General features: G+C 44.6%; 1 protein-coding gene across 2 annotated transcripts in view; it reads left to right on the top strand.

Moving 5' to 3' along the window:
* Window positions 1-1,102: 1,102 nt before the first annotated feature.
* Window positions 1,103-14,316, top strand: part of rnf113a (ring finger protein 113A) — a 28,284-nt gene continuing 15,070 nt past the window's right edge. For both annotated transcript variants that reach the window (XM_043675360.2, XM_087977974.1), the window contains exons 1-3: window positions 1,103-1,254; window positions 11,060-11,139; window positions 13,279-13,374. In XM_043675360.2, coding sequence (XP_043531295.2) covers window positions 1,143-1,254; window positions 11,060-11,139; window positions 13,279-13,374 — 288 coding nt within the window. In that variant the 5' untranslated portion in view covers window positions 1,103-1,142. The remainder of the gene's footprint in view (window positions 1,255-11,059; window positions 11,140-13,278; window positions 13,375-14,316) is intronic.

The following is a 14,316-nucleotide window of genomic DNA, read 5'->3' as shown; positions in this document are numbered from 1 at the left end:
ATTATCGTTTTTACTGTTTATTTCTTCTATATTTGACCTACTCCACAATTTCATATCTTTATTGTAACAGAATATCCTTATTCTTTTGATTATAATTTAGTACTTTTTACAATGGGAGAAAACTAATACTGAGCAGAATTATGTTCAACTTATTGTTGGTTCAGCCCTCCAACACAACTCAGGTTTCTCATGTGGCCCCTTGGAAGAATTAATTGCCCACCCCTGATCTAAACAGTGAACCAGCTGTAAATGATGCTAATAATTGCACCATCTGCTGTAGTAGGATTAGAACCCGTATCTCTGGATCCACTGATAATATCATGAGGCCAATGCCTCCCATATTCACTGAGATTCTCTCTTCCTTTTTATATATTTTTAAGTGTTTGTTGTTCATTTTGATATTACTTGCATGTTTACCCTCAGTTTATCTTCTTCCTTTTTGCTATCTCTTGCTGGTTTTTAAAGCCCTGATTGAATTACGGATGGGCTGAATGGCCTGATTTCTGCTCCTATGTCTTATGGTCTAAAACTTTTCCGATCCTCTGACTGAATGCTAATTTTTGCCAGATTGTGTATATTTTTCTTTCATGGATTGGAACTTCTTTCACTCATTGACTGAAAAGGTGGATGAGACTGAAATTCTCGTAATATTTAAGCAGGAAGACCCTCACTAATGGTGTTGTGGATCAATCTACAGCACATAGAGCGGTACAAGAAGGCAAATTACCCCCATCTTCTCAAGGGCAACTAGGGACAGGCAATAAATGTTGGCCCAGCCAGTGTCCCATGGAGTTTTTTTAGTTACAGATTGGGGTCTAAATGTATGTCCCAAAGACAGCAACTTCAACTTGGCATTCAAGAGAGTTTTAGAATTTAAGTTTAAACAATGAATATGGCGAAAAGGCAGGAGGTTGGCACTGGATAAAAATACTCAATGGGTCCAGTGGCTCCCTTTCTGAACAATAACTATCCAATCATTCCATTTACAGTACTCTATGAAAGGCAGAAAGCAGCGCCTGCAGTCCCGCTCCGAGCCGCCAGGGCCCCCCCCCGTGTGCAGTTCCACTCCGAGCCGCCTGGTGCCGCCGTCCCACTCGGGGGAATGTGGTCCCGCTTGGCCCCGATGTTGTGTCGTTGTTAAGATGGCGGAACCCGGGCAGCCTGAGGCGGAGGCCCCGGTCTGTACTTTCCTTTTTAAAAAATCCAGCAGGAAGTTTAAAGGAAGGAAGCGGAGAGCGAGCGGCAGTGAGAAAGGTATCGGCGGGGCCGCGGGGGTTAACGTGAAGCGCAGTTCCCGCCAGGCGCCATTACAGCGCGGAGACAGGCCTTTCGGCCCATCGAGCCCATACTGACCATCATCCCAAACTAAACCAGCCCATATCCCTGCAAACTTCTCCCATTCATGAATCTGTCCAAATGTTGTAACTGTATCCACATCCTCCCCTTTCTCTGGAAGTTCATCCCGCGCACGGGCCACTCTCTTTGGAGATAAATTGCCCCGTTTATATCTATCCCCTCTCACCCTAAACCTATGCAATCCAAAGATGTGCAGGTCAGGTGGATTGGCCGTGCTAAATTGCCCACAGTGTTAGGTGTATTAGTCAGAGATAAATACAGGGTAGAGAGGAGTGGCTCTTTGGAGGGTCAGTATGGACTTGTTGGGCCAAAGGGCCTGTTTCCATCCTGTAGGGAATCTAATGTAATGTGGTGATGTGAAATTCAGCAAACTGCTCGTCATCTTGGGTTTATTTGCAAGCCTTCACCTCATGAGGAAGATTGAGTTGATAAAAAGATCTTTGACGAAGGAAAAGGTGTTTGCATTTAACTTTGTACACCCCAGTCCAACACCGGCATCTCCAAATCATGTTTGCATTTAAGATCACCTTGCACAACCGCAGCCGTTCTCCTTGAGCTTCAAGGCCAATAAATTACTTGCAGTCACTGTTGTAGGATAGGAAATATGGGGCAGTGGGGAAGAGGAAGGCGGCATGTGCACAGGAAGATACAACAAACAGCTTTTTGAAATTACCAGATAAACTGTTTCGTTAGAGAATCACAGAGTCCTACAGCAAGGAGACAGGCCCTTTGGCCTAAATTGGTCCATGCTGACCAAAATGTCCATCCACACTGACCCCATTTCCCTGCACTTGGCCCATGTTCTTCTAAAATGTTTCTATCCATGTATTTGTCCAAATGCTTTTTAAATGTTGTTAATGTACCTGTCTCAACTACTTCTGCTGGCAGCTCATTCCACTTACTTATATTGAACTCAGTTTGCCATTTCTTAGCCCACTTCCCCAGCTGATCAAGGTCATCCTGCAATTTCTGACAACCTTCCTCACTGTCCATGATACCACCTGTTTTAGTGTCATCTGCAAACTTACTAACCATGCCTTGAACATTCTCATCCAAATCATTGATGTAGATAACAACCAGCAACGGGCCCAGCACCGACCCCTGAGGCACTCAGACTGGAGGTCTGTGACTGCATTCTTCCATGATTACCCTCTGCTTCCTACCATTAAGCCAATTTTGTATCCAGTTTGCCAGCTCTCCCTGGATTCCATGCGATCTAACCTTCCAGAGCAACCTACCGTGTGGAACCTTATTAAAGGCCTTACTGAAATCCATATAGACTGTGTCTACTGCTCTGCCCTCGTCAACCTTCTTGGTTACTTCATCAAAGAACTCTAACAAATTTGTGAGGCATGATCTGTCACTCACAAAGCCATGCTGACTACTCCTAATCAAACCCTGTCTTTCCAAATGTATGCATGTCTCATCCCTCAGAATCTTCTCAAGTAATTTATACACCACAGATGTTAGCTTACAGATCTATAGTTCCCATGCTTTTGTTCGATTGTCTGAGGGATACATGTTGGTCAGGAGCCTGAGGAATAATAAATTTCACTTCTCTTCTCATAGTGCAAAGGAATCTATTGCATTTCTCTGACAGCGTCGATACCTTGAATTTATTTCTCGTCAGAAAGACAAAACAACAAAATAAATATGTTTTTTTTGGGATACACTGACATTGACAGTGGCACATATTCCAGTTTTTCATGTTATAAAAGTTATATTTCATCTCTAGTGAGACATTCACTGCTGCTTTAATTTAGAGTAGGTGTTCACATCCGGTGTGGTCAGAATCCTTGGAGCTTTTGCTCAGCACTGACAATACTTTAGTGCAAGATGGAGACAGCAACAAGAGAAATGAAATCTTCTCTGAGTATCGGCTGTGTATCATCCTTAGTGTTCAGCCAGCAGCAGGTCATTTTGGAATCGGTGTGTAGTGTAAAAATAGAAGATACTGGAGAAACTCAACAGGTCTGGCAGCATCTGAGGAGAGAGAAACACCATTAACTGTTCCAGTTCTGTGCAATGTTTTGGAATGCGAAGAAGAGTCATAATTGACTAAAAATACTAATTATTTTTTTCTCCAGACTTGCTGGGTTTGTCAAGCACTTTCTATTTTTATTTCTGATCTTCAGAATCCGCAGTATCTTACTCTTCTATAAATGTATTGTTAGCAATTTAGAGAGATTTACCAGATTAATATCTGGAATTGAGGAGGTTCTCTTATGAGGAAAGGTTTTCTGGAGGTAACTTGATTGAAATGCACAAGATTGTGAGCATCTTGAGGATGTGGAATGGATGTTGCCTCTTATGGAAGAAACTGGAATTAAGAGAGATGAAGTCAAACTTGTTTTGAGGGTTGAGTATGTTTGGAACTCTACTCCCACATCTTTTCAGGAAGAAACTTTTTAATACTTTTAAAGCAAAATTAGACAGATTCTTGGAAAGCTGGGAAAGGTTATCAAGGTAGGTGAGAGTGCGAATTTGTGGTTTTGTGCTACTGTCAGTCAATGTAGCCCAAAAAAAGATGAGCTGTGATTTTTTTCATGTTCAAGAGCCCACATGGCCTCCTCCTGCTCCTTGTTCATATGTTAATGTTGGAGGCTTGCTATTCAAGCGTGAAACCAGTGAATCATGCAAGCAGGTGTAGGCCATTCGGCCCCTTCAATGTACATCACCGTTGTACAAGGCTGGTCTGATGTGTCTGCAACTTCACATTCTTGTTCTTACCTTGACTCTCTTGTAGTTCAAGAATTTATTGAAGGTTGTATCAAGAGTCCTCAAATATTCCTCACATGTTAAGCTTTTCATTCCTGGGACCATTCTCGTGAACCTCCTCTGAACACAATCCAGGGCCAGTACATACTTCCTGATATATGGGGTCCAAAACTGCACACAATGCTCCAAATATGGTCTGATCAGAGCCTGATAGAGCCTCAGAAATACATTGCTGCTTTTTATATTCAAGTTCTCTCAAAATAAATGGGGTGGCACAGTGGTTAGCATTACTGTCTGACAGCACCAGGATCTATATTCGATTCCAGCCTCAGGCAACTGTCTGTGTGGAGTTTGCATATTTTCCCCCTGTCTGTGTGTGTTTCCTCCGGGTGCTCTGGTTTCTTCCACAGTCCAAAGATGAGTTAGCCAAGCTGAATTGCCCATACTGTTCAGGGATGTGAAGGTGAGGTGCATTAGTCAGGGGTAATTGTAGAGTAATAGGGTAGTGGAAAGGGTCTGGGTGGGATACTTTTTGGAGGGTTGGGCCAAATGGCCTTTTTTCACACTGTAGGGATTCTATGATAAATGCCATCATTGCATTTCAACAGGTTTATTTGGAAGTTTCAGAGTGCTCTGAAAACTTGTACTTCCAAATAAACCTGTTGGACTATCGTCCCATTTCCATATCCCCGCTTCAGTCAAAGCAAACACCCAGAGACACAGTATAGCTCGACCTTCTTTTCCTTTATTCCAAGCGATGGAGAGACAGCGATCGCCCATGTACACAAAGACATGAGTTCTTGGTCCTCTCGAACAGGAGATTTTTAAGGAGCTATATAGTCACTTACAGGGAACAGCATCCAAATAAGGCAACATCTAAATTGTTGGATAACCGTGACAATCAGCGAGCGTCAACAGTAAATATTAAACCATCTGGCATTATGTAATAGATTTGATTTTGATTTTGATTCCCTACAGTTGGCCCTTCAGCCCAACCAGTCCACACTGACCCTCCGAAGAGTAACCCACCCAGACCCATAAGTGGCATTACACAATGGATGGTCTTCACCTCGTTAAACTCCTTTGCTTGGCTCCAGTACCTCATTATTTACTGCAAGTTCTTGTCTGATCAAAGTCATGCTGGCTGAGCCTTTGTCAAGCAACCCCAAACTTAACTCTTTCCCTACCTGCTTGTACCTTATACACTTTCTCGAAACTATAACCTGGTGTTGTGTGATCTTTAATTTTGTCCACCCCAGTCGAACATTGGCACCTCCACATCATCATTGCATTTGCCTTCCTAACTACTGACTCAACCTGCAAGTTTACCTTGAGAGAATCCCGGACTAGAACTCCCAAGTCTCTTTGCACTTCACTCTTCTGAATTTTCTCCCCATCTAGAAAATAGTCCATGCCTTTATTCTTCCTACGAAAGTGCATGACCTCACACTTACCACATTGTACTCCATCTGCCCACTCTCCTAAACTGTCCAAATCCCTCTACAGCCTCCCCGCCTCCTCAATCTACCTGTCCCTCTACCTATCTTTGTATCGTCCCCAAACTTAGCCAGAATGCCCTCAGTTCCTTTATCTAGATCATTAATGTATAAAGTGAAAGGTTCTCCCGATACTAAGCCTTGCGGAACACCACTTGTCACCGGCTGCCATCCTGAGAAGGACCATTTTACCCCCGCTGTCTGTTTTCTGTCAGACAGCCAGGCTTCTATCCACGGTAGCACCTTGACTCGAGCACCATGGGCCCTTATCTTACTCAGTAGCCTCCTCTGCGGCGTCTTATCAAAGGTCTTCTTGAAGTCCAGGTAGATAACATCCATTGGCTGTCCTTGGTCTAACCTGCTTGTTACTTCCTCAAAGAATTCTCACAGATTTGTCAGGCATGACCTCCCCTTGATGAACCCATGCTGACTTTGCCCTATTTTACCATCCACTTCCAAGTATTCAGAAATCTCATCCGTCACAATGGATTCCAGTATCTTACCCGTGACCGAAAGTAGGCTAATCATCTGTAATTTTCCATCTTTTGCCTTACTCCCGTTTTAAACAGGGGTGTCACGTTAGTGATTTTCCAACCCTCTGGGACCCTCCCTGACTCTAGCGACTCCTGAAAGATCACCACCAACGCCTCCACTATCTCTTCAGCTAGCTCCCTTAGTCCATCTGGTCCAGATGATTTATCCACCTCCAGGCCATTCAGTTTTTCTAGCACTTCTCATTGGTGATAGCCACCATACTCAGCTCTGCCTCCTCACTCTCTTGAATGTTTGGGATATTACTCGTGTTTTCCACCATGAAAACTGACACAAAGTAATTATTCAGTTCCTCAGCCATTTCCTTGTCTCTCCAGTGTCATTTTCCAGCGGTCCAATGTCCACTTTTGCTTCTCTTTTTCCCTTTAGATATCTAAAGAAACTCTTACAGTCTTCCTTTATATTACTGGCTAGCTTATCCTCCTTTTTAATCTTCTCCCTCCTTGTTTTTTTTGTTGCCCTCTGTTGGTCTTTGTGAGCTTCCCAATCCTCTGGTTTCCCACTGCCCTTCACCACGTTATGTGCTTTCTCTTTTGCTTTTATGCTATCCCTGACTTCCCTGGTCAGCCATGGTTGTCTCATCCTCCCTGTATCGTGCTGTTTTTTCCACAGGATGAATCTCTGCTGTGTCTCCTGAGTAACTCCCAGAAACTCCAAACAGACCCCACCACCAGGGATATATTTCCCTCCCCTTCCCTATCAGCGTTCCGGAAAGACCACTCCCTCCGCGACTCCCTCGTCAGGTCCACACCCCTCACCAATCCAACCTCCACTCCCGGCACCTTCCCCTGCAACCACAAGAAATGCAAAACTTGCGCCCACACCTCCCCCCTCACTTCCCTCCAAGGCCCCAAGGGATCCCTCCATATCCATCACAAATTCACCTGCACCTCCACACACATCATTTACTGCATCCGCTGCACCCGATGTGGCCTCCTCTACATTGGGGAGACAGGCCGCCTACTTGCGGAACGTTTCAGAGAACACCTCTGGGACACCCACACCAACCGCCCCGTGGCTGAACACTTCAACTCTCCCTCCACTCCACCAAGGACATGCAGGTCCTTGGCCTCCTCCATCGCCAGACTATGGCAACACGACGCCTGGAGGAAGAGCGCCTCATCTTCCGACTAAGAACCCTCCAAGGGATGAATGCAAATTTCTCCAGCTTCCTCATTTCCCCTCCCCCCACCTTATCTCAGTCCCAACCCTCGGACTCAGCACCGCCTTCCTAACCTGCAATCTTCTTCCCGACCTCTCCGCCCCCACTCCAGCCTATCACCCTCACCTTAACCTCCTTCCACCTATCGCATTTCCAACGCCCCTCCCCCAAGTCCCTCCTCCCTACCTTTTATCTTGGCCTGCTTGGCACACCTTTCTCATTCCTGAAGAAAGGCTTATGCCCGAAACATCGATTCTCCTGCTCCTTGGATGCTGCCTGACCTGCTGCGCTTTTCCAGCAACACATTTTTCAGCTCTGATCTCCAGCATCTGCAGTCCTCACTTTCTCCCAGAAAGTCCTGCCAATGCTGTTCCACTGTTTCTCCTGCTAGGCTCCTCTCCCAGTCAATTCTACACAGCTCCTCCCTCATTCCTCAGTCATTGCCTTTTTCAGCTGTAATGCTGTTACCTCTGATTCTATCTTCTCCCTCAAATTGCAGAGTAAATTCAATCATATTCTGATCACTGCCTCGAAAGGGTCCCTTCACTTTATGCTCCCTTATTAAGCCTGCCCCCTTGCACAACTCTAAATCAGTATTGCCTGTTCCCTAGTGGGCTCCAGTGCAAGCTACTCCAACAAGCCATCTTGTAGACATTCCACCAATTCCTTTTCACTACCAAGCTGATTTTCCCAGCCCACCTGCATATTGAATGCCCCATGGTCACTATAACTTTGCCTTTCCTACGCAGCCTTTCTATCTCCTGGTGTATTTTGCCCCCCAGCTCCTGACTACTGTTTGGAGGCCTGTACATAATTCCAGCTGTGGTTTTTCGACCTTTGCGGTTCCTCGATTCTATCCATTCAGATTCTTCACCGTCTGACTCTACTTTGTTTCTTATTCTTGATTTAATTTCCGTTCTTATAACAAAACAACCCCACCCCTTCTGCCCACCTGCCTATGTTTCTGATAGGATGGATATTAATCCTATCAATGGGTTGTATGTGCAATTCTGATCCCGTTGCAGCCACGTTTCCGTGATGCCCGCCACGTCATACCTGCTCATTTTAATCTGTGCCACAAGCTCATTTATCTTCTTCCTTATACTGAGTACTTTCAGATATAACACCTTCAGTCCTGTATTAACCGACCCTGTTCTCATTGTCATTTGTTTGTCAACTGTGCTTGAAGTTTAATTGCTAACCCTTTTCAAACAGTTTTCCTATTTGTGACTGTGCTGGAGACTTTAATCACCTCTCCTGAGTTCTGCACTTTTACCTCCTTCAATTCATGCTTTCAAATTTCCCCTATAACTGACCTTAAGACCTTAGGATGTAGGGCATCCGATCCAGGGACTTGAGAGCCTTTTGGTGCTGTCACATGTATAAATACGTGCAGTGCTGGAGAAATTTGGCAAGTCTGGCAGCATTTGTAAAGAGAAAAAGAGTTAATGGTTTGTGTCAAACTCTTCATACACTTTCTCACTATTTTTTTCTCTCGTGATCGCAATTACTTTTAGTTCTTCCCTTTTGCCTTTCGGTTTTCTGCAGTTGTTGAAATGCTTTCTGTATCTTCTACTGTGAAAACAGGGAATACTTTTCAGAGTCTTTGCTGTGTCTTTGTTTCCTATTAATTTCCCGTCTCATCATCACTTTAGCTGCTTTTTTTTATGTACTCATGGAAACATTTACAGTCTGTTTTCGTGTTTCTTGCTAATTTTCTCTTTTTCTCTCCTACTCTAATTCATTTTTTTATGATCCTTTGCTTGTTTCTAACAGTTCACAATCTTCTGACTTGCCACCAGCCTTTACAACAAGGCACAACTTTCCTTTCAATTTACACAGCTTTTATATTTCTTAGTTAGTCACAAAAGCTATACCTTCTCATGGTCTTCTTTTCTGAATGAAATATGTTTGTGTTGAAAATTCAGTTTGGCTTAAATGTGTCCCACTGCTTCTCTACTGTCATAATCTTTTAACCAGACCATTTGTGCCTGCTTTGAATTCATATCCTTGTAGTTGTATTTTATTTACTTCTAAGACTCGATCCTACATTTCTCATCCTCAAATTAAATACAAATTTCTGTGACATTATGATCACTTTTTATGATAGTTTACAATGATGTCATTCATTAATCCTCTCATTGTGCTTTACCAGGTCTGAAATAACCTGTTCTCTCCAGTCTCAGAACATGTTATTCTTACAAATTGACCTGAATATACCCTATGAGCATAACTTTGACTGCCTTGCCAGTTCAACTCCTCCAATCTGTAAATGTTAGAATCTCTCATGATCATTCTTATCAATCCCCTTTGTTTTGTTTACTGTCCATCCAAACTGATTCTATGATTGATCTTCTGAGCCAAGAACATTTCTCATTTCTGTACTGATCTTTTATTAACCACCCCACTTTCCTTCCTTACTCTCCTTAATACCTGTGAAATTCCATTGAATATTTGTGTCTCGGTCATTTTAACCTTGTGATCAGAACTCTTCAATTGCCCTCATAATATAATCATTTATTTCCATTTTTGTTATCAGTTTAACCATGTTATGAATGCCCTATGAATATTAACAAGCTTTTTGATTTGTTTTGCGATGTTACCCTACTCTGAACTTATCTCATGTCACCTTGTGTCTGTGTGTTCTATCCTTTTATTCATATTGCTACCCTGCACTATTGTCCTTTCTTTCTACCTTCTGTGGTCTCCCTTCACATGAACTCTCACCTCATTATTGAGTTTAATGCCCTCTGAAGGGCCTGGTTATAAAGTTGGCTAGGATAATGATTGTTCAGGGGGAGGCAGTCTCAATCTCCCTCTTTTCCCCACACTGTGCCACTGTTTATACAAAATGTGGTAGAAATTTGACCTCGTTCCCTAGGAAGCTGTAAATGCTGGGCACTAATTGAACCTTTTAGGTCTGAGATAATTAATTGTGTTCACTAAGGGTGTGGGAAGAGATAGACAATAGGTGCAGGAGTAGGCCATTCTGCCCTTCGAGCCTGCACCACCATTCAATATGATCATGGCTGATCATCCTTAATCAGTATCCTATTCCTGCCTTATCTCCATAACCCTTGATTCCACTATCCTTGAGAGCTCTATCCAACTCTTTCTTAAATGAATCCAGAGACTGGGTCTCCACTGCCCTCTGGGGAAGAGCATTCCACACAGCCACCACTCTCTGGGTGAAGAAGTTTCTCCTCATCTCTGTCCTAAATGGTCTACCCCATATTTTTAAGCTGTGTCCTCTGGTTCAGCACTCAGCCGTCAGCGGAAACATGTTTCCTGCCTCCAGAGTGTCCAATCCTTTAATAATCTTATATGTCTTAAACAGATCCCCTCTCAGTCTTCTAAACATCTCCAAGATGGAGAAAAGGGTAAATGACACCAAGGTTCACGTCAGCAATGATCTAGTTAAAAGGCTAAGCAGGCTCAAGGAGCTTAATGGCCTCCTATTCCTACGGCACAGTAACTGCATTTAAAGAATTGCTTTTAAAATGTCGGGATATCGTAATGGTATGAGAAATGCTATAAATGTGAGTTCTTTACCCAATATTTATTATACCGCTATAAAACTGGGTATGATCAGAGGCTAGAGACGTTTCCCTCTGGGTTGAAACATGTTCTTGTTCCTGATAATATATCACTTTATAATGGTTCCCATAATGAGGCAGTCTCTTACTAACACGTTAATATAATAAAGGGACTCTGGGCACGTCTCGATGAGGGTGATGCTGTACATACTTACTGGGTTTTCCCTTCTGCTGCACAGACAGCAGTGGAGACGATGATGGGAACACTGCAGTGCGGAGAGAAAAGAGAACGACTGTGTCGAACCCCATGATACAGAAGGTGGGTGAGATAGTACATGGCCAAACTGTGGTTTAACAGTGCAGAATCAGGAACAGGAGACCATTTGGCATGTCAGGCCTATAGGGATCTTTTGTAAGGCAGTTGAGTTACTCTTGTTGCATAGAAACATAGAAAATAGAAATAGGCATATATTATTTACCCTGAAGAGTCTGCTTCCATTCAGTATGGCCATGGCTGATCATCCAAGTCAGTGCCTTGTGTCCACTTTCGCTTCTGTACCCTTTGATCCCTCTAGCTTTAAGCACTATAACAATCTACCTCTTTGAAACTTTCCATTACAACTATATCACAACTGAGTCCAGGCAAGAAGCCCATTCGACCCGAAATTGCTAACTGTTTTGAAAAGCAATTGAATTAATCTTTCTTCATATCCATGTGAGTTTTCTATCTCCAAATATTTACTTGTTAGATTAGATTTGATTCCCTACAGTGTGGAAACAGGCCCTTTGGCCCAACCTGTCCACACCAACCCTCCGGAAGTAATCTACCCAGACCCATTTCCCTCTGACTAATGTACCTAATACTATGGACAATTTAACATGGCCAGTTCACCTGACCTGCACATCTTTGGACTGTGGGAGGAAACCGGAGCACCCGGAGGAAACCCACGCTGACACGGGGAGAATGAGCAAACTCCACACAGATAGTAACCTGAGGGTGGAATCGAATCCAGTTCCCTGGTGCTGTGAGGCAGCAATGCTTAACCACTGAGGCACCGTGTCGCCCACTAAGTCTCTTTTGAAACCTACTTCTGAACCTGTCTGCTATGCTATTTTAGGCATATTTCTGCCAGTGAATTCAGAATTCTACCAGTCATTGCTTAAAAATGTTTATCTCATTTCTTTTTCATTTTTTTAATCATCAAATTTGTGCCGAATGGTTATTGATTTTTAAGACAATGGAAATTTTCTTTTATTCTTTTGTTTTCGATGCTTCTAGTGTAGACCCAGAGTCTTTTAGAAAGTTGTTATTGAACCTGCTTCCATCATCCTTTCAGGCAATGTGTTCCAGATCATTACTAATTGCTTGAAATAATGTTACCTTAACTCCCTTTGGTTTTCTGTTACATTCATCAGCATAGGAACTGTGTTTCTCAGTCAAAACACCTGACCGTTTTGAACACCTCAGTTAATTTTTCCTGCATCCTTCTCTGCTGTACGAGGAATAGGCTTTACTGAACTCCTCACCCTGCTACTAATTTGGCACATTTCAATGTTCTTGTAAACCCTACGGCCTACCTCAGAATTCTTCCAGCTGGGGCTGAGCCATGATTTTATAAAGATTCAGTAAAATGTCCTGTCCTTCATATTTATTCCTCACTTTCAGATCATGTGTGCTTCTGTAACCTGGCTTGCCAACTTCATTTACCAACAGGCCTCAGATTACCTCTTAATAAACATTTATTGCACATGCTGGAAGCTGCCAGTGAAGGCTGCTTTCCTGCCCAGAGACAGGTTAACATACTCAATCTTGGGTTGGCACGGTGGCTCAGTTCTCACAGCACCAGAGAACTGGATTCGATTCCACCCTCCGGCAACTGTCTGTGTGGAGTTTGCACATTCTCCCCGTGTCTGTGTGGGTTTCTTCCGGGTGCTCCGGTTTCCTCCCACAGTCCAAAGATGTGCAGGTTGGGTGAATTGGTCAAGGGAAATTGCCCATAGTGTGCAGGAATGTGTAGGTTAGGTGCATTGGTCAACGGTAAATATAGCACAAGATGTTGGGGGAATGGGTGTGGGTGGGTTCTCTTTGGAGGATCGGTATGGACTTGTTGGGCCAAAGCGCCTGTTTCCACATTGTAGAATTTCTGTGATTCAAGTCCAGGGGAATTTGTGTTATTTCTTAGACCCATCTAAGAAAAAATATCTTAGATTTGTAGTGATCCTACCCCCCCCAACCACCCCCAATTGAATAGTCTGCTGGTACTCAGTAATCTGTATGAACCGTGAAGAGCAGTAGCTTGGGTGAGATGGTCAAGGATCGGTACCCTGCTACTAATCTGATAAGAGGAATGATCAGGCCCTGCAGCAATTGCTGAACTGTAATATTAATAAACAACATGTGTGTCTGATTCTCAGGCCAAGGCTGCTGTTTACTAACTGTTTATCTGATTGTTCCCAGACTGCAAGATCAACAAGAGTGAAAGAGCAATGCAGTAACAGTGATAGTGATGGAGCTGAGAAAATCACTGTGTCGTACAAATCCACCCGATCAGCGGTAAGCAGCAAGAAACAAAGAAGCTCCCCCAAACGGGAGCCATGAGGCCCATTCCATCTCAATTACACGGTGGCTCCCCGCAGATGAGGGAAGTGGGAGAGCTCTAACCATGCAGATGAGGGAAGGGGGAGAGCTCTGACCCTGCAGATGAGGGAAGTGGGAGAGCTCTATCCCTGCAGATGAGGGAAGGAGGAGAGCTCTGACCCTGCAGGTGAGGGAAGGGGGAGAGCTCTGACTCTGCAGATGTGGAAAGGGGGAGAGCTCTGATCCTGTAGATGTGGAACGGGGGAGAGCTCTGACCTTGCAGATGAGGGAAGGGGGAGAGCTCTGACCCTGCAGATGTGGAAAGGGGGAGAGCTCTGACCCTGCAGATGAGAGAAGGGGGCGAGCTCTGACCCTGCAGGTGAGGGAAGGGGGAGAGCTCTGACCCTGCAGGTGAGGGAAGGGGGAGAGCTCTGACCCTGCAGATATGGAAAGGGGGAGAGCTCTGACCCTGCAGATGAGGGAAGGGGGAGAGCTCTGACCCTGCAGATGAGGGAAGGGGGAGAGCTCTGACCCTGCAGATGAGGGAAGGGGGAGAGCTCTGACCCTGCAGATGAGAGAAGGGGGAGAGCTCTGATCCTGTAGATGTGGAACGGGGGAGAGCTCTGATCCTGTAGATGTGGAAAGGGGGAGAGCTCTGACCCTGCAGGTGAGAGAAGGGGGAGAGCTCTGACCCTGCAGGTGAGGGAAGGAGGAGAGCTCTGACCCTGCAGGTGAGAGAAGGGGGAGAGCTCTGACCCTGCAGGTGAGAGAAGGGGGAGAGCTCTGACCCTGCAGATGAGAGAAGGGGGAGAGCTCTGACCCTGCAGGTGAGAGAAGGGGGAGAGCTCTGATCCTGCAGGTGAGGGAAGGGGGAGAGCTCTGATCCTGTAGATGAGGGAAGGGGGAGAGCTCTGATCC

Source organism: Chiloscyllium plagiosum, unplaced genomic scaffold (genome assembly GCF_037043375.1).
Source record: "Chiloscyllium plagiosum isolate Xiang-an unplaced genomic scaffold, Cpla_swu_hap1 HiC_scaffold_32, whole genome shotgun sequence".
NCBI lineage: Eukaryota > Metazoa > Chordata > Chondrichthyes > Orectolobiformes > Hemiscylliidae > Chiloscyllium > Chiloscyllium plagiosum.
This window is presented reverse-complemented; position numbering and strand designations above follow the sequence as displayed.